The sequence below is a fragment of the Urocitellus parryii genome, chromosome 4 (assembly GCF_045843805.1).
Source record: "Urocitellus parryii isolate mUroPar1 chromosome 4, mUroPar1.hap1, whole genome shotgun sequence".
NCBI lineage: Eukaryota > Metazoa > Chordata > Mammalia > Rodentia > Sciuridae > Urocitellus > Urocitellus parryii.
Genome location: NC_135534.1, coordinates 75489599 through 75516170, shown reverse-complemented (window position 1 = coordinate 75516170; position 26572 = coordinate 75489599). Strand labels below are relative to the sequence as shown.

At 36.0% G+C, this 26572-nt stretch overlaps 2 protein-coding genes across 13 annotated transcripts in view; both read left to right on the top strand.

Moving 5' to 3' along the window:
• Sytl2 (synaptotagmin like 2) overlaps nucleotides 1-17952 on the top strand; it is a 60300-nt gene extending 42348 nt beyond the window's left edge. For 8 of the 12 annotated variants that reach the window (XM_077797661.1, XM_077797660.1, XM_026384694.2 and 5 more), the window contains 8 exons: nucleotides 3043-3162; nucleotides 4389-4558; nucleotides 5993-6095; nucleotides 8330-8500; nucleotides 12173-12251; nucleotides 14291-14390; nucleotides 15915-16120; nucleotides 16965-17952. In XM_077797661.1, coding sequence (XP_077653787.1) covers nucleotides 3043-3162; nucleotides 4389-4558; nucleotides 5993-6095; nucleotides 8330-8500; nucleotides 12173-12251; nucleotides 14291-14390; nucleotides 15915-16120; nucleotides 16965-17110 — 1095 coding nt within the window. In that variant the 3' untranslated portion in view covers nucleotides 17111-17952. The remainder of the gene's footprint in view (nucleotides 1-3042; nucleotides 3163-4388; nucleotides 4559-5992; nucleotides 6096-8329; nucleotides 8501-12172; nucleotides 12252-14290; nucleotides 14391-15914; nucleotides 16121-16964) is intronic. The other 4 variants (XM_026384695.2, XM_077797664.1, XM_077797663.1 and 1 more) reach the window with 2 other exon arrangements.
• A 7230-nt stretch (nucleotides 17953-25182) lies between these two features.
• Ccdc89 (coiled-coil domain containing 89) lies at nucleotides 25183-26298 on the top strand. Its single transcript, XM_026384650.1, has one exon. It carries the CDS (start codon nucleotides 25186-25188, stop codon nucleotides 26296-26298), a length of 1113 nt encoding a protein of 370 aa, XP_026240435.1. The 5' UTR covers nucleotides 25183-25185.
• The last annotated feature ends 274 nt before the right edge of the window (nucleotides 26299-26572 follow it).

The following is a 26572-nucleotide window of genomic DNA, read 5'->3' as shown; positions in this document are numbered from 1 at the left end:
TCAAACAGTAACTCTTTTTGGTCAGTGGAGTCAGATTGCATAGATTTGGGAATGTGACTTTTGTTTCAAAGTAGGTACAAAATACGATATCCAGACAGAAATATGTTGGCATGAATTAATTACCCCTCTGTAGCTTAAAGCTGGTTTGTGCAAGCTTAGTCTAGATAGTAAGACTACCTCGAAAGCATTTGTTAAAATAATGATGTAACAATGATGCAGCAAACTTTCAGGAACATCTACAGGGTGCCAGGGACTTCACCTTAATTTTTTCATTTAATCATCCAACAAGCCTGAAAAGTAGGCATCATCAGTATCCCCAGAATTTATAGGTGAGCAAACTGAGACCAAGAGAAATGAAGTAAACTTACTCAGCCAGAAAGGGGTTGCCCAACTCTGGAGCCCAGATCTGATTCCCATGCTGATAACAACTGTATACTACCATCTCTGGTAAGAACATGACTATTATCATCCACTATTCATTGAGCAATTGTATGTATCAGGCACGTAATATGCATTCTGATATTCAGTTCTCACTAACTGTACATGGTAGGTACTATTTTCTCTCTTTTAAAAAAGAGGAAAGAGCCTCAGAGAGGTGAAGCCACCTTCCCAACATTCCATAGCTATTAAAAAGTAGACCTAGGTAACTCAATTGTAGGGTAATTGTCTAGCATGTGCAAGGCCCTGGGTTCAATCCCCAACACCACAAAAAGTTAAAACAAAACAACAACAACAAAGCCAGAATATAACAACAAAAAAAAATCCAGTTTAACTCAGGTGCTTTGACTTAATGAAGATCCCACATTCTTTCTTTTTTAATTTTTTTTTTTTCAGTTTTAGATGGACACAATATTTTTATTTTAGTTATTTTTTTTATGAGGTGCTGAGGATTGGACCCAGTGCCTCACATATGCTAGGTGAGTGTTCTACCACTGAGCCACAAACCCAGCCCCAAGATCTCATTCTTGTAGTAAGGTAGTTGGGAGTCTTAGGTCCAGAGTCAGATGTTTCCATTCCTGCCTCTGATATTGTGTGATCAGAAGACAAATTCTTTAGTTTTTCTGAGTCTGGTTTCCCAGTACCTATCACGTGAGATTGTGGGGAATCAGTGGCCTAAATGCAGTAAAATATATAGTACAGTGACTGATACATAGTGAGTACCTGCTAAAGGTGTGTGCTGTTTTTGCCTTTGATCTGATTTCTGATGGTGAAATAAAAGACTTTATTATCAAGCATTCTCTTAGTAGATGGAATATAAGGAAAATTCTGGGTAACATATAAATCATGTTCCATCGCATGCATCCTGTGCACCCTTCTGTCCATTCTGGGGCTTTCGATGAACTGTTTCTGCAAATGTTCAGCCCTTGCATATGCTTAAGAGCCCACATTACAGTTTCCTTTGGGAAGAATCTATTAATTTTTTGGAACTAACTTATAAGCTGGAAGCTAATGGTAAATACCCAATGGAGGTTCTGTGGTTTTATACCTTTGTAATCTGCTTTCGTCTTAGTTTGTCATAGGAATGAATCCTATAACAATTTGAAAGATAAATTATATCAATTTCTGTTTTTTATACTTTTCTTTTCTCTTCAGTTTTAACCTGTCCCCAAACCCCACACAGAAAGAAGTTCAAATGATTTGGGTTTGTGTATTGAACATGCCAGAAATAAAAGACTTTATTGTCAAGCATTCTATTAGTAGATGGAATATAAGGAAAATTCTGGGTAACATATAAATCATGTTCCATTGTATGCATCCTGGGCACCCTTCTGTATATTCTAGGGCTTTAGATGAACTGTATTATTTTACCTTCCCAACGACATGGAGTTGAACTGAATATTTTTAAAAAAGAAAGAAAAAAGTGGAGATGAAATCAGGTTTTGCTTATTTATCCACTGTCCCTTTGAGACTTAGCATCAGTAATACTTGTGTGAAAATCACCAACCCAGTTCAACACAACAAGGTCCCACCCTTCCAATAATTGACTAATGATCTGATTATCTAGGTAGAACATAGTATATGATATAACAGAGGAAAATGGTTATTCAGCATGTGGGGAGAGAATGTGACAACAGAGATATTTAAAAAGTATGATTTTTTTAATCCTTTAGAAAGGATTTTTTTCTCATCCATATAAGTTATTTATTTTATTTCTCTAACTATTTTATTAATCTTCATTAGAATTGGCATTCATATTATATTTGTACATAATTGCATGGTCCTGGAATATGTTGGCATGAATTAACTACTCTCCATAACCCCAGGAATTCTTGGACTGTTCCTTAAGCTCTCTAACCCCAAAAGGAGCTCATTCTGAATCACAAACTTTGTAGGCTACCACCCAAAAACTTTAGGTATAAATATAATGAAATTTAGCACTCCTACTTTCTTGTCCCAGGCACATATTTCTTGGGACATAATTAAAATAAGTATCTTACTCATTTTAAATTTTCTAAGAAATGTGTCAAGCTCTAATGTAGGTGGAATGTATAATTTTATATGCTCTCCTATAGCAATAAAATGTTAAGCACAATAAACTATAGAAATAATAAGGGGTGGTTTAAAATTTTAGTTGAAATAGATCAGTCTGGCATCTCTTTTTCCTAGTTTAGTATTATCTCAAGTAAAAAAAAGATTTGATTTTTAAAGCTAAGTCTACAATAAAAATGAGAGTAATTAACATTGTGTACTGATAGGATATCTTAGACCTTTCATTGTCTGGGTAATTATGAAAAAAGTTCCCTGAGAAACATAAATATATAATATTTAAAAAGTGACAAGAAGGCTCCTAACAGTGTTGTCTTTTATAGCACTGTGCAGGTGGAAATATCACTTTATTATTATGGTAGCTAAATACTACCCTCCTCCTTAGATGAGGTCTAGTATTGACCACCCATTCCCTCTTGAATCCCATTCCTCCACAATTAGTGCTAGCATCCTTTAACCTTGGGAAATGTCATAGATCAGTGGATATCAAGATATCCTTCTGCCCTTGACTCATACCTAATTTAAATACTGTGCATATTATATGATGTTTTGTAGAGTGATGACAGAGAAACAGATACAGCATCAGAAAGCAGTTACCAGCTCAGCAGACACAAGAAGAGCCCGAGCTCTTTAACCAATCTTAGCAGCTCCTCTGGCATGACGTCCTTGTCTTCTGTATGTAACCAAAGGCTCCATGTTAATATCTTTCTGCTGCTCTAAACATTGCTTTGCCTGCTTTGTAAAGTGACCTCCTATTGTAGTTCTTAGACTGTAAGGACACAAGCATTTTCTCTAATCCACAGGGATTTCATATCCATTATAAATGCACAAAAGTTTTTGGATTTAAGTACTTCACAAATAAACCTAAATTACCAAGAAGATGAGTCACTAAATTTTTCTGTGCAACAAATGGGGTAACTATTACAAAAACATTATATCAGATATGCTTCTATATATTGTTTACAGACATAGAATTGTACCTATCTTTTTAATAAGCCTGTTAATAAATATACTGATTCACATAAAAGAAAAGGAGAGGTGTCCTTTGTCTTACAGAAAGATGCAGAAAGGGTTATAAAATGAAAACTCCCTAAGTGTAGTTGCCTAGATTTGATTTGAGAGAATTTGACTTTACATAGAACTTCTTGCATACACTTAAGTAGTTGTATGTGCATTTAGTATAGAATGTGCATGTGGTATAGAAATATACATATATAAGTGTATTGAGATATACTTATCTAAATATTTTTATCATATACATACACATACATATATCTCACCAGGTATGCTAAACAAATAAGGAAGCTTTGCTTCAGTTTTTACTAGCCTTGCATTTCTGAAACCTTTTTAAAGAAATCTATTTAAATTGATTTTCTGCTGATAATCTAATGTATACCCTTGGGAAAGCTTTAAACCCCCTTTCATCAATCATCCATTTTCTACCCTTTCTGACCTCTAAAAGTACATGGCTCAGTAAGCATTTTCCTAGATTCAGTGGATGGATAAAATTCCTTTTCAGTGCCTTGGAAATTTAAGCAATGTGTCATTGTGATTTGTGGACCTAGAGTTTCTCCCATTTTCTGTCTTTAGCATTTTAAATACTATGCATGCCTAAAAATGGAACTCTGAATGCCACCTAGCATGAAATCACCCCCCTTTCAAATGAGCCAGCATGTAAATAACTTAGCATTTCACTTTTCATCTATGTCTTTTAGGAACAACTTAAACAAACAAACAAACAAACCCTAACCATGTATATCATGTCATGCTGTCTGTATTTATTTGTCCTTACGCCCTGCTGAATTAACTGCTTTCTATAAGCTGGAGAAATAATGCCAAGCAGGGATTATGTCCATAGTTTTTGCTCTGAGACAAACCTTGCATGTTTCTGATGCTTTCAGGTGAGTGGCAGTGTGATGAGTGTTTACAGTGGAGACTTTGGCAATCTGGAAGTGAAAGGAAACATTCAGTTTGCAATTGACTATGTGGATTCACTGAAAGAGCTGCATGTTTTTGTGGCCCAGTGTAAGGACTTAGCAGCAGCAGACGTAAAAAAACAACGTTCAGACCCGTAAGTACATCGTGGAGTCACCTACTTTCTCTTAGTTTTCAAACTGAATCTTGTAGGAATAAAGAAGAAAATAAAAGAATCAAAGAAGAGTCTGTGTGTGACTGTGTTAAAAGGACTATTTGAAAAGGTGGAGAGAAATGCTGTTTTATTTACTTTATAAACTTATATGTCAAACATTAAAATTATAAAAATCACAGAGAAACACAAAAAGTTTCAAGTTGGAAGAAACCTTTGAAGACATTTTATCCAGTTCATTCATATTATAGATAAGGAAATAAGGGATAGAGAAAACAACCCATATATGTGAATTCAGATAGCAGCAAAATTAAGAATGAAAACTTGAATCCCTGACTCTTTCCAGAACACCTTCAAATTTTTTAATGTTCTTCGGTGTAAAAAAATAATTAAGACTTTAGAATGACATAGCTTCCATTACTTAAACTAAGTCCTACAGAAGAACTTTAGAGAAAATTATTAATTCATATTTTAAATCACAAGTTTGATTGCATTTCATTTTGTTTGCAAAAGTCAGATGGTATTCTCCACTCATCCTTTTGTAGAAGTCTAATTCTTAATTATTGTGCTGGGCCAAACCCAATATTTTTTCTTTCATTTTTAGTGTAAAAACAGTGGGGCCCAATGTTCTTCATTTTTTTTTAATTGGCTCAATTAGATGTGTGTCAAAATTAAATTTTCCCCAAAAAACAATAACAAAAACTTAAAAACAAACAAAACAATAACAACAAAAACCAAAACAAACAAAAAACTGGAAGCACCAAAGCCTTTTCTCAATAGAAAACTAACCAACAGAATTAAGCACTATTTTTAGAGGCACTCCCCCTTCCCCGTACATGATGGGAGGCCAGAGGGCAAAAATGAATTCAGAAAATTTCCCTTAAAATCCTTCAAAACAGCGTTGGGGTTGTGGCTGAGAGGTAGAGCACTCATCTAGCATGCGTGAGGCACTGGGTTCGATCCTCAGCACCACATAAAAAAAAAAAAATTTAAAAAAAGGTATTGTGTCCACTTATAACCAAAAATTAAATGTTTAAAAAAACTTAAACAATATTAAGTGATCTATTCCATTAAAATCCCTTTCAATATCTAATTATAAAGGTGGTGTTGTGAACATTTAGTACTTACTACTTTTCTCCATGTGGTTAAATAAGTATTACTGCTGTCAGTTTTCATTGTGTTTTTTAAAATTAATTAATTAATTTTAATTAGGTATATATGACAGCAGAATGCATTTTGATTCATTATACACAACTGTAGAACAGCTTTTCATTTCTCTGGTTGTACATGATGTAGTGTTGTACCATATGTGCAGTCATACATGAACCTAGGGTAATAATGTCATTGTGGTTTTTAGGAGTAGACGTGGAAACATTTTTATCTTCTCTGACCTACTTGTCTATTTTGTCTTATTTTTAGATATGTAAAGACTTATTTGTTACCAGACAAAGGCAAAATGGGCAAGAAGAAAACAGTGGTGGTGAAGAAAACCTTGAATCCTGTGTACAACGAGATACTGCGGGTATCTGTGAACTCTCTTACATAGGAAAATCCTAAATGCTGACCTGTGCAATTTAAATAGCCATGTCTTCTTGGGTAGTATTTACACAGATAAAGTCAGTCACCAAGGAAAAAAGAAAAGAAAGGAATATAAATTTCTGAGAATCTGCTCTGTATGAGAGGCTGTCCATGAGTATTATATGTGTTATGTCATGCCCTCCCTGTGCATCTCCTGCCGGATGAGGCAAATGAAGCTCAGAGAGAGAGAGAGAGTAACTGGCTCAAGGTTACAATTTTGATATTTCTCTGCTTATTTTTTTTTTGATTCCCACTACCCTGAGGAGCAAGTCCATCCTTAATAACATGCATATCAGTCCCTTCCCAACCAGAGCTCTGACCTCAACTTTACCTTTTCATAATTTTTGTTCTAGTCATCTTATATTTCTTTTCTGTACTCTGGAGGAAGTACATTTTCTTGACTGCTGTGATTTTCTGTTCTTTTGGGATGGAATAGTTATTCCCATATTTTTTCCCTAACTACCTCCTACACAGTTATTAATACCTCTTCCTATGTTCCTATGTTGTTAAATCCTAAGTTCCTTTGCTGTCTGCTGCCTCAAAAACTTTGTTTTATGATAAACTTATGTTAACACGCAGCACTTTATTCTAGTGGTTTGTTTGACACTAAGTTTTATACTCCATGAGGGCTGTGCCGTGTTTATAGTTTGTGTACCTTTGGGAAAATTATATACCTGCATCTCAGATCTGAGAAATGGGGAAAATGATGGTTTGGGGATCAGCAAAAGAATAATAGTAGTACTCACCAGCTGCAGTGGTTATAGATATTAAAAGAGTTAATATATGTGAAGTGATTAGCACACATTAAACTTTTAACAAATGTTCAAAGGTAGTACACTGTGTAGGATAGGTGCCAAAAAATGTTTATGAGAAGGATAGATGGATGAACAGATGAATGGAGAATATACCTGGCTCACATACCCATAATTCATTTTCTTCTCCCAAACTCTATTATGCTGTCTTTGTTGTGACTAACAGATCATTTAAAACTGTAAAAAGTGTCATTCATTACCTCTTTTTGAAAACTCTTATTTGGGGGGGAGTGGTACTGAAGATTGAATTCAGGGGCACTCAACCACTGAGCCACATCCCCAGCCCTATTTCATATTTTATTTAGAGACAGGGTGTCACTCGGTTTTGCTGAGGCTGGCTTTGAAATAGTGATCCTCCTGCATCAGCCTCCTGAGCTGCTGGGGTTACAGGTGGGCATCACCACGCCCAGCTGAAAACTCTTTTAAGTATTTGATTATCCTCTGGGAAAACAAACAGTTAAATAAATTCTTAATCATCCATGGTGGAATTAGGCACCTGTGGATTTTCTGAAAGCAAGTTTTTAATTACTGTTTAACTGATGTTCCCCACTACCTTTCTATTTCTGAATCAGCTGCTTCAACCCTATACTCAGGAAAAGCCAGCTAATTTAAATGGTAAATGCAGAGAAAGGCAGGTTTGTACAACCAAAATGGACAGTCATGTAATACATCATAAAGCCAAGTGGAGATTATTTTTAGATTAGAAGTACTATTATTCTTTCTTGATTATATGTAATCAAGGATCGACTTAGATTTGGCATGAAAAACTGTTGCATGACAAATATTCTCTGCTTTATCACGTGAAGCTAGGAAAAAACAAATTTTTATTGTTTTTTGAAAAATATCTTGTTTTATGGGGATGTTGATAGGGAGGGGTGCATGATGGTATATAAGAACTCAGCACTTTCTGCTCATTTTCTCCATGAACCCAAAACTGCTCTAAAAAATAAAGTCTATTTGAAATGTGCCTTGTCCTCAGGTAGAAAAAGATAACTAGATTTTATTTGATTTGCATTTTTAGACTGAATTTGATTTACATTATATCTAGTCTGAAAACATCCAGCAAACATTGAATACTTCACTTTTGTTTTTAGAAAGCTATTATCAGCTATGATATTTGAGCCATAGTCTACTTTTTCTGGGTGGGGGGGACGGGGTGGGAAGAACATCAGCTATAATGAAAGATGAATTTTAGCTCTTTGAAATAAAATACTTAGAATAAGATGACTTTGCACTATTTTTGAGACTTGAAACCTAACAAATGAGAAAATCTGATCTGTGCAGATGACTTTCTCTTTATCTCTGTGTCATGACTTTGGAGTAAAGTAATGTTATTCATTGTTTAAATTTCTTCTTTGAACTGCAGTATAAAGTTGAAAAGCAAATCTTAAAGACACAGAAGCTGAACCTGTCCGTTTGGCATCGGGATACCTTTAAGCGCAATAGTTTCCTGGGGGAGGTGGAACTTGATTTGGAAGCATGGGACTGGGACAACAAACAGAACAAGCAATTGCGGTGGTACCCGCTGAAGCGGAAGGTAAGCTCGGAAGTCCTTGTTGGGTTGGTTGTTGTGTGACCTGATATGTAGGAAAAAAGTTTAGTGACTTAATTTATGGTGCTGATCTATAGTTTAGAGTCACTTTAAATTAGTGTGAACTTATTTAGCTTCTACATTCTGTGAAAAAAGAGGAAAAAGAACTATAGGGAGAATGTTTGAATCCTTTAACAACAAATATTTCAGAGACTTTAGGAAGGTCATTTAAATAATTTGTTTCTTTGAAAATTTAGACGCACTTTTAACCTAGGATTTGTTCAGATTTGATGAATGTTTCATGAGTTACTTGAAAGGAAAGTGTGTTATTTGGTTGTTGGATGTAATGTTTTATATCAATTAAGTCAATAATGGCTGCCAAAATCTTTTATATCTTGTATCTGTATACTATGAATTACTAAAAGAGATATGATTATGGATTTGTCTCTTCTTTTAATTTGCTGTTTATTTTTAGTATATCTTTCTAATATTTTGAATTGGCTAAGGCACGAGAATGGTGAGTTCAAAGCCAGCCTCAGCAGAAGCCAGGTGCTAGTAACTTAGTGAGACCCTGTCTCTAAATAAAATGCAAAAATAGAGCTGGGGATGTGGCTCAGTGGTCAAGTGGCCCTGAGTTCAATCCCAATACCCCTCCCCGCAAAAATGGTTTTATTTTTCTGATGGATTAACTACTATCATTTTAAAATATCCTTTTTTTTACGTCTAGTAATACTTCTTGTCATAAAATATGTTTTGTCTGTACATCTCATTCATTCAGCTTCCATTGGTTAGAAGTTTGTTTCTATCCTTTGATTTTCATCCTTTCTAAATTCTTGTATTTATGATTTTATAAGCAATCTTTTTAATTTTTTTGGTCAAAATATTTGTCTTTTAAATAGATTACTTAGTGCACTTGCATTTAATGAAATTATTGACATATCTGGATTCAAATCTTAGTATTTCAATTTTTTTTTCTTATTTCCACAATCGCCTTCTTTGGGAGTAATCAATTATCATATAATTCCATTTTCCCTTCTATTAATATATCATTTACAGTTTCTTTTTCTTTATTGATTACTTTAGAGATTACATTATTCATCCTTGCATTGAAAGTGTCTAGTATAAGGGCTAGGGGTATACTTCAGTGGTAGAGCACTTCCCTAATATGCACAAGATCCTGGGTTTGATCTCCAGCACAAAACACACACACACACACACACACACACACACACAAAGTGTCTAATACAAATAAGGATTTTTACCACTTCCAGGACAATGAAAGAAACCAAGACTATTTTAACTCTATTTATTCATTCTCTCATATTTGTAGTATTTTTATCACATTTTAAAAGAAGACATTTTGTTTTATATAATCTGTACATTTAGATTTGACCATGTTTCCTTTCTTCTCTATATCTTTTTTCTGCATCTGTGTGTAGTTATTTTTTGTGTTCAAGACTTCCCTTTAGGGCTGGAGATGTGACTCAAGTGGTAGCGTGCCTGCCTGGCATGCGCGAGGCATTGGGTTTGATCCTCAACACCACATAAAAATAAAGATATTGTGTTTACCTAAAACTAAAAAATAAATATTTTTAAAAAAGATTTCCCTTTAGTTTACTTTAAGTGCTTCTTTACTGGCAATGGATTCTTCCAAGTTTTCTTTGTATTATACTATCTTTTTCACATTAGACTTTGAAGGATATTTTTGCTCAGCTGCTAGGTTGTCAGTTATTTCTTTCAGCACTTTGAAGCTGTCATTCCATTGTATTCTGACTTTCATTTATATTGCAAAGTCAGTTATTAGTCTTATTTTTGTTTCTTTGAAGTTTATGTATTTGTTTCTTGTCATATTTTAGAATTCTTTTTTCTTTAATTTTTAGCAATTTTACTATAATAAACTGAGTAGTTTTCTTTGTATTTACCCTTTTTTTGGTTCACCAAGTTTCTTAAATCTGTGTCTTGGTGTCTTTCATCAATTTTGAATATTTCTCAGCAATTATTTCTTCAAATACTAATTTTGCCCTACTTTTTCTCACTCTCTCCTTCTGGAACTTCCAATTACATGTGTGTACATAACTTTTTACTCTATCTCATGTCTCATATTCTTTTCTGTGTTTTATATTCTTGTTTCTCTATGCTTCAGGCTATTTTTTGGCAACCTATCTTTAAGTTCAATAATTTTATCTCCTGCTTCTACTCTACCATTTAAACCCATCAACAACAGAAAAATTATATTTTTCAGATTTAGATTTTCATTTTATTGTTTTGATTTCTTTTCACTCATAAATAGTATAACTATAGTAAAGTTATTACAAGCATATATTCAGTATTTTAATCATTTGTGAGTGTCTCCTATTTCTTTTTAAATCCTGATTTGACCATTTGGGCCTTTGTCTTGGTGTTCCTATTCACTTTTTATTGCATGAAAAAGTTTAAGAATAATTTGAAAGGGTATACTTTACTCCTGAGGGATAAAATACAGACAGACCACCTCAATCCAGTTTGAGAGTGAGCTGACAATTCAAGGATATGTATTTCCCAAAAGTTCCCAGGCAATGCTGCTGCTGCTGACCTAGAGACTATAAATTGAAAGCCACTAGTCTAGGATATTTTCCAGTGTCATTCCTTCTTAGGAGATAATCTATCCCAATTTTTGTGCCCCCAGCCCCATGAGATTGCCAAAAGCGCTGCTCAGCTCAGCAGTGTCTTTCTGCCAGATTTTTTATGCTCTTAGTTTGGCACTATGTAAAAATCAGCTAATTCTTCAAAGTGAAAAGTCGAGAACAGTGTTGGGCTCTAAGATCTTGTTCATTTGAGTTCTTTTCTGTCTCAATAATTCTTTTTAACTCCTTCAAATTTATTTTTTATTTTTTAAATCTTAGTATGAGTGATGGTGTAGTCTAAGCCAGGCCATCAGAGCTAGAAATGATAAACATATATAATGTCAACCATTATTTAGTATCATAATAAAACAGTTCCACTAAAAATATAGTTCCCAAATATTGCATCAAAATCATTTGAGGCACCTATTTCTAGTCCTACCCAAGGTCTGCTGAATCTGAATTCCTCAGAAGGTGTCAGTAGCATTTCTGATGCATATACATGTTTTGGAACTAAATAACCATATTTGAGAGTAAAACTCCCCCCTCCATGCTTGAAAATAACAGATATGGCATATTAAAATTTTGTCCAGTCTTTGTAATTCTTAAACTCCTATGCATTTGGCCTATAATAATCAGGTTAATACAGCTTTGAAAATGAGTTGACTTGTTCACCCCACCTTCCCATGCTATCTCCCATATTTCTTTAAAGAAAGAGAATGCAAATTGTTTTATGTGCTGGCTGAATGACTAACAAAATTTATGTGTTTTGATAAAATTGAAAGCATCTCAGGACACCTCTCCCATCTCCAAACAAACCAATCTGATTTCTCCACCATCTTTGAGACTAAAGGCCATGAAATGTTTACTGGGTGCTCTGCAGGGTTTTCTAAGATTCACAACTTTGTTTTCCAAGTTACAAAAATAATAATTTAATTATGATGCAGAGGAAAATTTTAAAGTAGCGTGAGTTATACATAGTCATAGAAATAGAACAGGTATGGCCCTGTAACAAAGTACCCACAAACAGGATAAAATATCTGTGACTCACACTTACTGATATTCCTTTATTTTTCAGACAGCACCAGTTGCCCTTGAAGCAGAAAACAGAGGTGAAATGAAGCTAGCTCTCCAGTATGTTCCAGAGCCAACCCCTGGTTTGTACTGATTTTCTATTCGGAGCCATGCTCTTTGCTTATCCCTTATCTCTCCAAGGATTTATTCTGTTATATTTTCAAAGATGAAGCTCTAAAAAAATTACTAAGTTAATAAATGTATAAACCAAATGAATCAATTCTCTGTTGTAAACTAGATAATTCATTTTTTATTGTTGTGGCAAAAAATCATATAACATCTTAACCATTTTTAAGCACATCACTCAGTGATGTTAAGTATATTTACCACTTTGTGAAACAGATCTCCAGAACTTTTTCATTTTGCTACTCTGAAACCCCCCTTTTCCCCTATTTCAGTGCTGTTTTCTATTTCTATGAGAAATTCTAATTTTTTCAGTCCATTGTTCAATTCCTATTTTAAGTTTCCCTTCACTCTTCAAAAAGCTTGTAATGACCATTCCTTTATTCATAATTTGGGCCTCATGATAATGCTGTGATAAGAATGGAACTTGAGTATGCTTTTTCACAGGTAGGAATTGGAAGAATTCATAGAAAGTCCTTAAGAAATCAGAGCTCACTGGTCTTCCATTTTCAGTCTTATTAACTTTTTTTTCTCAAGATTACTAATCACATCCTTGACATTAGGGCCTCAGGTCTTCAGTTCAGTTTAGGAGCTAAAAAACTGGAAGGAACTAAATGCCAGGTCCTATCCCCACCCTGTTTCCCAAGAAAGTTCCCCAGGGGGTTATCCTTAAGAGTCTGTAGGAATGTTATGATTGAAACTAGTGGTTACAGATTCAAATGTTTTCAGTAACAAGGTAGTAAAGTTAGTGATATGAAAGAAATAATAGAGGTGAGGGCAGTGGCTGAACTAGAAAAGGTATTCTAATTAAGTTAAAAAAAAATCAGGGGGCAAGCAGGACACATCTTTAGGCCAGAATCCTGCCAGACATCATCTTGTAACTTCTGGATCTTCCTAAAAGGCAGATTTTTTTTTTTTGCATATAATTTGTATCCTGTCATTTATGGTCAACATGCATAGAAATGCTAACTTCATTGCCCATTTTCCCCTCTGTCTCTTTGTGGTGTGGATCAGGAGAATGGTATGTTGTGGTGGGCTCTACTTTGTCTGAGTCTCCCTTATGTAGGTTTTCTTCCCTGGGATGACTTCCTATTCTCCTCAACCTATCCAAGCCTTAGATGAAGTCCCATCTCCTCCATAATGCTTTCGCAGACGATATTAGCCTTCATTGACCACATTATTTTCTAGAATATTGCAGTAATAACTTGGCATTTCACTTTACATTGCATTTTATAGTTTTATTTGAACTAGTCTCTCCTGCTTAACATTTAGTCTATACTCCAAGGGTATAAATTATTTCTTGTATATCTAATGACATTCCAATCACAGGGATGAACATATTATAGATGATCATTAAGTACTGTTTGGTTTACTGATTGAGCTACACCATCCAGAAAAACCTGATATTGTTCCTCCGTCCATGTGTACTCCATCTAGACAGCAACTTTAGACTAAACCAGCTTATTGGCAATTATCCATAATATTAGCTAGTATGTATGCATGTGCAATATCCCTATAAAATACAAACAAACACTTTCAACAAGAAAAATGGCTATAACTTAGCTAGGACCTGTTTGGTTACTTCATACTCAGATAAATTCCTTCTATCAGCACTAATTGATAATGGTGTTAATATTTGAAAGGATTATGTATTTCATTGAGATATTTTTAATAAGCTATAAATGGATAACTCATATTCCTAATATCTGATCTTGTCAAACCAAGCAAAACTCTCCAAAAAGGATGAAATACTGTGTACTTAGAATAAATATGATTTTTTTTATTCTTATAAATTATTTTTATGGAGTTCTCTGAGTTTAGTGCAGCTGGACTATGAAAGATAGAGTTAGGCGTATATAGGTTTTGTCAATTTGATACCATCAAGCACTAGCTAGTAGCTAGCATTCCTGTGCTAGTCCATTTTCGGGCTGATACCTTTGGATGCAATATTGCCAAAAGAGAAATGGCAGTAAAACTTTTTTCTATTTGTTATCTACAGGTAAAAAGCTTCCTACAACTGGCGAAGTGCACATCTGGGTGAAGGAATGCCTTGATCTGCCACCACTAAGGGGAAGTCATCTAAATTCTTTTGTTAAATGGTAAGAGCATTAATGACTCAGTCTTCTTCAGTTCTTCTATAGACTAGCCTTTGCTGGCTGGTTTCAGATTTCTGTATCTGTGATGTTGAAATTCATCAATTATAGTTTAAATGAATTTACCTGATATAATGGTGATTTAAACTAGAGGAATCTGTAACATGAACTTCCAAATCTTCATTTAGTTTTAAAATCATAAAACTAAGAGGTCACATGTACAAATGAAACTAGAGACCTCAAGCTCAGCTAAGCAACATCTTCTAGAGGTACATCTGTTGGTGAGGGCAATGATAAATACAAAATAATTTATCAAATTTCTAATGGTAGGATGTCATTCTCCTTGACTTCTTTGTAAAGCAGGAAGCATTCCTCCTTTCCTTTGTCCCACATGTTTTTGATCCATTTGCAAAGGACTCTTGTATCAGACTGCAGATATTTGGAAAATGATTTGCTAAGCAACACCCTACTAAGAGTTAGCTCATAGAGCTTAAAACTGTTTGGGCTTTTAAAGGGTAAACTTTTTTCTCTGTTATGTGTAAAAAAGTGACTGGAACCTAGCAAGCAATAACTGAATAGGTATTATGATTATCTAACGGGGCTGGGGATGTGGCTCAAGCGGTAGCGCGCTCATCTGGCATGCGTGCGGCCCGGGTTCGATCCTCAGCACCACATACCAACAAAGATGTTGTGTCCGCCAAGAACTAAAAAATAAATATTAAAAATTTAAAAAAAAATGATTATCTAACTCTCTCTAATTTTATCTATATAGAGTCTATTAGAAGACAAATTGTAGCTATTTAAATATATGTGACATAGTTTTAGGTATTTATGACTTTATCATTTCCCTGTGTATACTCTTCATAATTATTCACAGTTATTCACTGGTAAGAGTTCTCAACTCAGGTCAATCTCCCATTGTGAGACCACTCTCAGATCTTCTTGCCTTAACAAGAAGCATTATGCATTAAATTCCTTCAATTATTACCATAAGTAAGACATAAGTAATTGAAAAAAAACATTTTTTTATTCCCAAGGTCAACCTAGCAAGTTGATTTCTTTTTTTCAAATGTGTATAAGAGTAAGTCTTTATGCCACCATAAAGCATTGAGATAGACCATGCTTCTAAAATTTAAGAAATCCTCAAGCATTTGCTACTGTATAAAGCACTTACCACAGACACTGAACTAAGCATTTTGCATGTTTTATTTAATTCTAAGATCAACCTTATGAAGTCAGCAACACCATTCCCACTTTGTAAACCAGAAACAAGTGTCTGAGAGGTAAAGCAACTTCCCCTAGAATGAACAGCAAATAGGTGGCAGAGTCAAGATTCAAACCAGGTCTGGGCAACTTTGTTCAGGTCTTTGCAGCATAATGTGTCTTCTCCTACCCTCCCCCAAACCACCAACACTCTCTCCATACCTTTTCCTCCATTGCTGACCTTTAGTAGCTGTGCTGAAGTATATTGAAAGAATAAGTGTTCACTCTTATTAAAATGCTCTCACAACAATGCCTCTTTTTTTGTAGTACCATCCTTCCAGACACAAGTAGAAAAAGTCGCCAGAAGACAAGAGCTGTAGGGAAAACCACCAATCCCATCTTCAACCATACCATGGTATACGATGGGTTCAGGCCTGAAGATCTGATGGAAGCCTGTGTAGAGCTCACTGTCTGGGACCATTACAAATTAACCAACCAGTTTTTGGGAGGTCTTCGGATTGGCTTTGGAACAGGTAATGTTTCTTACATTTTAAATTCTCCGTGAACCAAATTCCCCTGGAGACACTAGAGGGTTGTTTGTTGCTTTGCTTCTTCCTAGTGAAAATAAATATCCTGTCTCCATAAAATTTAATGAAATGAATGAGTGAAGGGATGTCAGGCTGTATGCCAATGGTTTTCAGTATGAGAAATAACAGGGTGTCCTGTCTGTTGATACAGAGCTTAATTTATTGTTGGTGGGAGGGGTATGGGGAACAGAAATGTCTATATCACTCTTCTACCTTGAAAAAAAATTTATGGTCCTTTGAGACTAAAGGTGTGTTTTTAATAATAGCAACTAACAGTTATAGAGCACTAGTCACTGTATTCAATGCTTTATTTGCATTATTAATTCATTTAATCCTCATAATAGTTCTATGAGGTTATTAATAATATACTTCTCAAAAGAACCGATATTCCAAGAAATTAAGTAACAGAGCTAATAAGGGACAGAGCCAAAATTCAAAATTGAGTCTGCTAGGTGCCAAAGCCTAACCACACTCGCAGAATACTCCAAACCCCTCTATGCTGCTGAAAAATTGTTATCTGTTTTATATTCATATGAAGAGAAGTACTTGGTCTGAGAATGATCTCAAAAATGGGATCTTCTCAGATGGTCAAATAGTTCTTTTTTATGTGATGTCCCAGATCTGCTTTCTGGTTATATTAAAACTCTTTATAGATGTCTTCTATTGGTGCTTATAGTTAGGGAATAACAACACCGCTCCCCCCCAATACCATTTCCCCAATGGGCTATTCCATTCTAAATGCAAAGTCTCCCCAACACATACCTTCTTTTTTTTTTAATTGTTAAATCAGGTAAAAGCTATGGGACTGAAGTGGATTGGATGGATTCTACTTCAGAGGAGGTTGCTCTCTGGGAGAAGATGGTGAATTCCCCCAACACTTGGATTGAAGCAACACTGCCCCTCAGAATGCTTTTGATTGCCAAGATTTCCAAATAAGCCCAGAGCCTACTCCTCTTCCGCTGAAAACTACTACAGAGGTCAAATTGGATCTTGAAAATCTGACTACATGGACAAAGATTCTCGCTTCCTTCTGTTGCCACCAATAAAGACTACACAGCATGTTGAAGTCATCTGCATGTGTTTCTTGGATTACAAGGGCCCAAGGGACTTAAATACTGACAAGATATGTGACTTACTTGTAACTCCAACATTAAAGGAGATACCTGAGCAAATTAGAAAAATTGAACTGTTGCTGCTGCTTCAAAGATTTTTCTGCCAAAAATTATTTCATTAGGAGTATTTTTAACCAACAGAGTGTTCTGGTTTCACACCACATTTGTGTTATGGTTAAACCTGCCACTTGATTATCCCAAACCCCTGCAAGTACTGGTACTTGTAAATAGGTAGATTGTAGAAAAAAGTAACAAAAATACTCCTGGGGTAGCCTTGGAGAGGAGCACCATCGGTGATGACAAAGAATTACACAATAAGATAACTATTTACCCTGTAATCTCTAATAATCTGGAATTCCATGTTAGGGCAATAAGAGGAACATGACTGAGCACATTTCTACCTTGAGAAACTGCTTTTTCTTTCCCCCAGTCTCAAGTGTACTTTGGTGCCACCCACTGGCCATAAGTGGAATTCAGCTCTTGGTTTATTTTGGCTTAATTTGAAAGTAGGTCTCAAGTCTGTATTTTTAATAGAATATGTTTTTAAAAACTTTGCCTATATATGATTGTTTTTCCCATAACTTTATTATATTAAAGCAGTATAATGGTAGCCACAGATGTGCTTTGCAACAAAATTTTAATTAGAATATAAATTGTTAAATTTTATTGTATTTCCTATATATGTATAATTTTCATAAAATATTTTGTAAAAACCCTTAGAATAAATTATCATATGATTTAAATTGTGTTGGCAAATTAGCCTGGCTTTGTACTTTAAATGAAACCCTTTATAAGTAGGAATCATAAAATCTAAATTGCCTAAAAAGTCTTATGAACTTGGGCTAATATTATTTCAGAGACTTCACTGTAACTTTTGGCATTATTTCTCCCAAGCAGACAGATAATATAGGTTAATATTTATTCTTAAAATTTTTTCTCCAGAGAACTCTTGGGATGATTTTAGTACATGAAATATTACTCCTCCTTAGGACTCAACTAATTTGCTTTTCTCAAAACAAGTGCCGATTTAATGTAGGTTTGATGAAGCCTAGGTAATAAATGAGTATGGGGTCTTACAACAGGCATCTAGTAAATGTTATCAAAACCACTAACTGCTCGCCTCCTTGCCCAAATAGATACTAGATGGCCTTGTGTTCACTTGTCAGTAAGAGACTTACCTAGGACAACACCCCTTCCACTGTCTCTCTAGGTCTTTTCTGGGAGTATTTAACTCTATTCTCTTTGACCTTAAAGAAGGGAAAGATGAGTTAAGTAGAACTCAGCCTGGAATGCAGTAACCAGCAGTGTAAATCCCATCCTGGCTTGTCCATGTCACAGAGTGGACAAGCTCTTCATTCTGTTACTTGTTCAACTACCTCCTAGCATCCAGCCAACTCTGGGGCACTAATGCGATAGGTTCTGGTATGCACTGATCTAGGATCAGGATTGCCTGCATCTTCCCATGCTCAGATCCCTCGCCTCCCAAACACCAGGGTGGGCAATAGAACCACCCACGTGTCTTGCATCTATCCACAGGGGATTTCACACATTTTCTTCTGGAAAGGAAAATACAAATTATAAATTTGATCTTATCTTACCACAGAAGAAGGCTAAGTGTGAGCTTCGTGTATTTTAAAATGTAAGCAGCCTGAAATCTTCTGTAAAATCAGGTGGAAGGTTTCTTTTGAGCCAGTGTGACTCTTAGGCAAAGACTTGCTGATCCTTCAAAGCATGCTTCCTGAAACTGAAGGCATTTCCCTGAACTGCATGTTTTAGGGCCTTTTAAATCCCCCCACCCCCGCCCCGGGAAACCTAACTGGAAAAAAGCCCAACAGGGGGATTTCTTGGACAGACCCTGGGTTAGCTCATAGAATTAAGCAACTGCTTCAGAAACCTAGGTTAATTTGGGGACTTACAGACTGAAAGTAGGAACTCAGATGCTATCTTTTCTCTCTCAAGGAGTGGGAAATAGCACCTCAGGTGGCCCCAGCATCACAACCTCCCAGTTAGATTACTTGTCCTTCTTAGGTTTTATTTGAGAAATCTCTGAGAGAAACTGGCCAGGTTTGTATCACATTCCCACCATGGAACCATTCACTGTGGTCAGGAGTAGAGGCAGTAAGGTTTCATAATTAACCCGTCTTCAGTAATGTGCCTACCCTGTGGCCTTGGGGAAATGGTCCCTAGTCAGAAGAATAGAGTGTTGTTTAAACATGGATGGTAGAGAAATGAAGAGTAAGGCATTCATGCCACTTTTGTCTCAAAAATATTTCAAAAATTTTAATAGAAGTAGTACATCTAAGAATCTTCTCTGGTGACTCCTTCCAGAGAGGCCTAAATTCCCCCATCCACCATGTCTGCTACAACTTCTAAGGAAGTAGTAGTAATCCTGAGGACCCCATGGCCTGCTCACATGACCTAAGAGTCCACCAAAAGCATGATTACTATTAACCTACCACTCTTCCATTCTCCCAACCTATGGTTCCCAGATAATGTGCTTGGTCTTCTTTTTACATATCCCTGTCATTCATACTTACCATCAAGTAAGAAGTTCCTGAACATCTGCTTTCACTAGCATTCTCATTCCCATTCTGCTTTGGGATTGCTCTCCTATCTCTTCTCCTGTCTCCACTCACTCCCAGGCTTATGCACTAATTTCTTTCCTTTATTTCATGAAACAAACTGTGTCCCCACACACTTAATCGAATTATACAACATTCCTTCTGATTCTTTGGCTAATTTGTTCCAGAAAACTAGTTTTCCTTTAGCTTCATGAAGAGGAGACTCTCCCATATCCAGTACCTCAGCTAGCATGTAGGATCCGATTTCAGACCTTTGCTTCTTTATCTTCTTTATTTACCTCTTTTTCTAAAAATATGCCATCCGGTTACATCAGGGAATGGAGAGTAATGGTTAAGTAGCTTCCAGAAGAGAGGATTTGGATTTGAATTTCCCGGTTAAACCACTTAGTGGCAGTGTGACCTTGGGCAAATTACCTAACTTCTTCATCTTGTCTGTTGAAGGGGGGATAAAAAAGGAACTTGTATTTATTCTGTAGGCAAAAAATACATGAATCAAAGTGTTCATGCTCAACAAATAGTTCTCAGAAGAATACTTGCTATTATCATTATCCCCTTCACTCCCTCTTATGATCATCTACCATCCTTCCAACTAACCTCATTTAGTTGGCTCCACAGTATAGGGAATATGTGAAAAAATGATGTCACAGACAAATATTTGCTGGATTCTTAGTACCTTGACCTTGATTTAAATGTCCTTAGCCTCCATTCCCTTTCAGCCACATGTATCTATGAATTTCATAGGTATAGTTCCCTATGACCTGGAAACTATTCTGCCTCTGAAACATTAAATCCAAACATCCCACTCTGACTAAAATCTTCTATACTTTCAGTTCATGATTCTTTAACATCTATTCTTAAAATGCATCCATAAAGCTGGGCACAGTGGCACATGCCTATAATCCCAATGGTTTGGGAGATGGAGACTGAGGAGATCTCAAGTTCAAAACAAGCCTCAGCAAAGTGAGAGGCTAAGCAACTCAGTGAGACTGTGTCTCTAAATAAAATACAAAATAGGGCTGGGGATGTGGCTCAGTGGTCAAGTGTCCCTGAGTTCAATCCCTGGTACCTCCCCTCCCCACCCAAAAAATGCATCCATGACTTCAGTCCCTAAAATCTCTATCAGTTGCTTCCCATTATCATTCCTCTCTCCAGTCAGCCACTTTCTTACCAATAGCCTTAACTTACTCCCATTTCTTTCCACTGAATACCTACCTCCCAGCACTATCACAGATTACAGCCCTACATAAGTTCAACTGAAACACTCTTTTCTTATGCCCTTAGTTAGAGAAAAATCATACATCCACCCTGCCTGCAATATATATGAGAAACTGACAGAGAAGATAGTGCTGGTAGCTTTACATCTGTAATATTTTGTTTGTTTTTTGAGATCCTATCTAGTTCCTGCCACTCTTACTTTGATTCCTTGAGTTCCCTCAATGCTCTGTGAGGCGATAAGTCCCCATTACCTTGGCCAAACTGAGTTGAGTTTCTGTCAAAATAGTCTTAACTAATACTCCCCTCTTCATCAAAGACTGGTTTACACCCTTCCTTCTGTCTACAATATACTTGGTTCTTACCATTGTATTCATAAGCGGAGTGATATGTCTGATTTCTCCAAGATTACATTAGCAGTTACCACACTGAATTGCTGATAGTATTTGTGTGTCTCCGACACTAAGCTGTACTCATCTTGAGAGCTGGAATTGCATAATAGATATAATCATTTCTCAGTACATGTGAGATGAATGAATGAGCAAATGAACAAACGAAGTGTGACTTAAGATTATGGGCTTTGTTATAAAAAGATCTGGATTTGAATCTGTCTTTATTATTTATTCTTTGGGTGATCTGGTGGCAATTTGCTTCAACTCTCTGAGACTTGTTTTTTTTTCCCTATAAGTTATAAAATATAGACATAAATGCCTGGTTGTCCAGAATATTGTTGGGATTAAAAGAAGATGTTCAAATGCCCAATACCATGTATTTATTCTATTTAATTTGTAGCTCTAAAAGGAAAAAAAAATTCCTTTGGGACAAAGTTTATAGTATCATATTAATTTTAAAAAGAAAGACAAACTCTCTACATAGATAGAAACTTTCTCCATAGATAGACAGTTATCAACATTTTAATAAATAAAAACATTCAAATAAAAAAGAGACATTGAAATACTCAACAAAGGCAGGTAGAGGAGACTCATTAGTTTCCATTAGGGAAAGCATTGGTCTGCTTTTATGCTGGACTTTTGAGAAGGGAATATTCTGGAAACTTTCAGAATTAAAGGTAGCTGGAAAAAAAATAATTGAACAAATAAAATAACCATGACACAGAGGAGCCAAAGGTGATCATTAAATTTCTTTAAGGAGAATGAAGGTATTTATTTTGTTAAGTATTCTTAGTATCTAGCACTTTATATTGCAAATACTTATTGAATTAAATTAATGAATCTTGTGATATTCTCAGCCTTGATAAGTAATCTATGGATATGATGCTACTTAAACTAATTTTTATATAAAGAAATATAAACATTTTTTAAATGTGAAAAAATGATGTCACAGACAAATATTTGCTGAGTGTTCACTGTATGTAAGGAACTTAGAAAGTTAAAAAGGAGGGGGAAAGCAACCATATCTCATTCTGAAGAAACAACTACTATTCATATTTTGAGTATTTTTCTGTCTTCTTTTCCTTTTCATAGGAAATAATTATTTTTATTTCACCATACAACTATATATATATATATATATATATATATATATATATATATATATATATATACACACACACACATATATATAACTATATATATAAACTATATATATATAAAGTGATCAACAAATACAATTTTCAATATATTTAAAATTAGAAGAAGAGCATTGTAATTTTCTAGTTACTTTCCTTTTCCTTAAATATCCTATGTTTGACATTTAAGGAAAAATGAAAAATTCTGGTAAGTATAATTCGCATTTTTAAATCTTTGGAATCTACTTTCACAAAACTTTAATATCCTATAATTTAAATACTTGTTAAAATTTCAGCTTAGAAAATCTCCTTGCCTTCCTTGTACAGACAAGAAATTCATGATTTGGGAAATGAGACTTAAACTTTAAGACTGAAGGAAAAATCTGGAACTCTTCTTTTTTTTCTGTTTTGCTCCCAGTAAGATGTGAAGCATTTTAAAAATCCATCTGACATCTGTAATGACACAGGTTTTTCTTTATCATCATGACTTAGGAGATATAAAGTTGGACCCCCAGAAATAGTGATTACAGGGATAGTCAACTGCTTTGTCTATCTTAGCATTACGATTATTCTAAATAAGTTTTGTTTCTTATTAAAGTTATCTAACATAAATATTTGCTGCGTCAATAAGATTTACCTATAAATGATGTTTAATGGCTATACAATATTCTGTTGTATGAACATATCATAATTTTCTTAACATTCCCCTCTTTTGGACATTTAGGTTTCCAGCTTTTAGTTAATGTAAACCATATTGTAATGAAAAGCTTTGAGCAAAATGTTTTCTTTCAGATTATTTTCCTAGCAAAGACCTACCTAAAGGGCCATTTTTAATTCAAAAGACATAAAAATGTTTTAAGTTCTCAATATATACAGTCAATATATACAGTCAATTGATTTTCACCAACAGCATATACCTGTCCTTGGTAGTCATAAGGGGAAATTTTTTTTGACTAATTTGATAGATTATATGGTATCTAATTTTAACTTGCACTTGTTGGATCGTAGTTGAGACTCAATTCTTGGTCATTTTTATTCCCTTTTTGTGAATTTAATTGTCCATTTCTCTTTTTAACATGATGTTTTATTGGCATTTATAAGCCTTTATAAAAATGTTAATTTTGTCTTACATTTATTAGAGATATCTCTCTCTCTCTCTCTCTCTCTCTCTCTCTCTCTCTCTCTTTCTCTCTCTCTCATTGGAATTCCTTCAGCACACATTTATCTGAGTCTCTCATCAAGGAAGAAACACCTGCCATGCTTGATCTCATAGTCTAATTAGATCATCTCATAGTCTCATGGGGGAGGCAGGCAGGTAAAGCAATGATTGTAATAAAGCTTTCACAGGCTGCACTAAGAGTACAAATAAAGCTATAGTGGATATGCTAAAAGAGGTATGTGGACAATTCCACATGTAAGGGCCACAAATCCCTTCCCAGAAAAATGATTCTTAATTAAGTATAATAAGCTTAGCAAATTAGCAGAGTGACAAGCTCCAAAGTGGGACAAGGCATTCCAGACAAAGCAACACCTTTCCACCAGGCCAGAAACCTAGTTGGTATGGGAAACTTCTGTATTTGGATTTGCTAGAAAGTAAAATGTCAGGCAAGTTCAGAGGATGAAGGGACTGGAAAAACCTCAGAGGTCACATAATTTTAAAAATTACAAATAACTACAGATTTTCAATGAAGTCTAATCAAGCTCCTTTCTTCTGTTCTCTTACATAATGTCTAAGAAAGTGCTTCTTGGCCCAAGATTTGATGTTTACCTTTTCTTTTACTAGAAGAAAATACTTTGATTTTACTTTACCTTACGTTGGACTATTTAATCCATCTGAAACTGACTATGATGAATAAGAAAGTAAGCCTCATTTGTATCTCTTTTTTTTCTGTTTTAATATGTATCACATCTATTTTCATTAAACTTTTCTGTGACCTTACTTTGCTAATTCAGGGAGTGGTGAATAAAAAAATCTATTTTCATATTAGGTAGGTGAAATGATGGAAATATCACTGGGATTTGCTTGTTCAATATTTAAATATCAAACTGAGTGGGGCCAAACATGAGGGAGCAAACTCCCAGCCACTTAGGGACCTGGCTCTCAAGGAGTACTACTGCTACTTTATGTTCATAAATTGTACGTTTTTGAGAAGACAAAAATTACAGAAAGTAATTTATTCTCCTGACAAATGAATGGGGTAGAATGAGAAGGGATAAGATGGTATAAACTTGATTTGTTTACTCCTACTGGAAATCAGGGGGAGTCAGATTTCTTCCCTGGTGTGGGCTAGGAATTGAGTGACGTTAGCATCTCTCTGGCTGTACAAGCCAGATACTGACTGTGAACTGAAGGATTGGTTGGTTAGAAAGCAAGGGTAACCTGACAGATTTGCTTAGGATCCCCTCCCCCCTTTTCCTATTGTTACTTCACAGCATTCTGAAGACCTGCCCACCAATTACAGGACTCTTTACTGGAAAAGTCAGCTGGAGTGCCAAGAGTCCCTAGCAACACCCTTCGGCTTTTGAAATCAGAGTGGGAGAGACTGTGTGGTCAGCTGTTAGTGGAGGAAAGCTTCTATGCCTCAGGAAGAGCAGTCACCTGGGATGGACACTCGACCAGGTGAAGAACCCTTAGATAAGCAAAATGAAAAACAGAAAAAGGAGGAAGAGGGGATGGAGTTTAAGGAACTGGAAGGGCTGAGGGAAGCCTTGGCAAACCTGAGGGGGCTGTCCGAGGAGGAGAAGGGTGAGAAGGCAATGCTTTGCTCCCGTATCCAAGAGCAGTCCCAGCTCATCTGCATTCTGAAGCGGAGGGCCGATGAGGCCCTGGAACGCTGCCAGATCCTGGAACTGCTCAATTCAGAGCTGGAGGAGAAGAGGATGCAGGAGGCACAAAAGTTGAAAGCCCAAAGTGAGCATGCCCTGAAACTGGAGGACCGTTTCAGGACCTTGGCAGCCAACCACGAGTTGATGATCCGCTTTAAGGATGAATACAAGAGTCAGAACATCAAGCTGAAGGAAGACAATGAGAAGCTGAAATTGGAGAACAGCAATCTCTTCAGCCAGGCTCTGAAGGACAAGGAGGCCAAAGTATTGCAGCTGACCACTAAGAGCGAGGCACTCACCAAGGAGCTGGAGGCTCTGAAAGAGAGGTGTGCTCAGGATGCCTGCCAGGCACAGGCCCGAGAAAAGGAGCTGTTGGAGCTACAGAGCCAGCAGGACTTCGCCCACAACAAGGAGACAGAGCAGCTGCGCAGCCAGCTGCAGAGCCTCCAGCAGCAGTACCAACAGGCCATTGAACAGATGGCAAAGGCCCAGGAGACACACAGCAGCCTGAGTCAGGAGCTGCAGGACAGGCTGCAGACCATCACTCAAGAGAAAGAGGAGCTTCTGCAGCTGTCCATGGAGAGGGGCAAGGTGCTTCAGAACAAACAGGCAGAGATCCGGCAGCTTGAGGAGAAGTTGGAGGCAGCAGATATGGCTAGGAGGCATGCACTAGAGCGCTTTGAGCAAGAGGCAGTGGCTGTAGACAGCAACTTGAGAGTCCGGGAACTTCAGCGCAGAATGGATGGGATCCAAAAGGCCTATGATGAACTCAAGCTGCAGTCAGAAGCCTTCAAAAAGCACAGCCTGGATCTTTTAAGCAAGGAGAGAGAACTCAATGCCAAACTCCGCCATCTCTTTCCATAAGGAAGCTTCTTGTCTTCTATTAATAATTTAAATATTTGTGCCTTAATATTATGGCAAGAGCAAAGATGATACTCCATTTATTATACTTTCAAGCACAAACGGCAATTTAAAGAAAACCCTCTTGACTATAACATTGCTGTTGTTACTACTGTAAAGCTAACACTAATTTTCAGTTCTACCATCTAGAATACACAAGACTTACAGAGTTCCTTCTGTGCCCTTGAAGTCTTCCTAAATTTGCCATCAGTAATTCCCCCATTGCATAACTTATTCA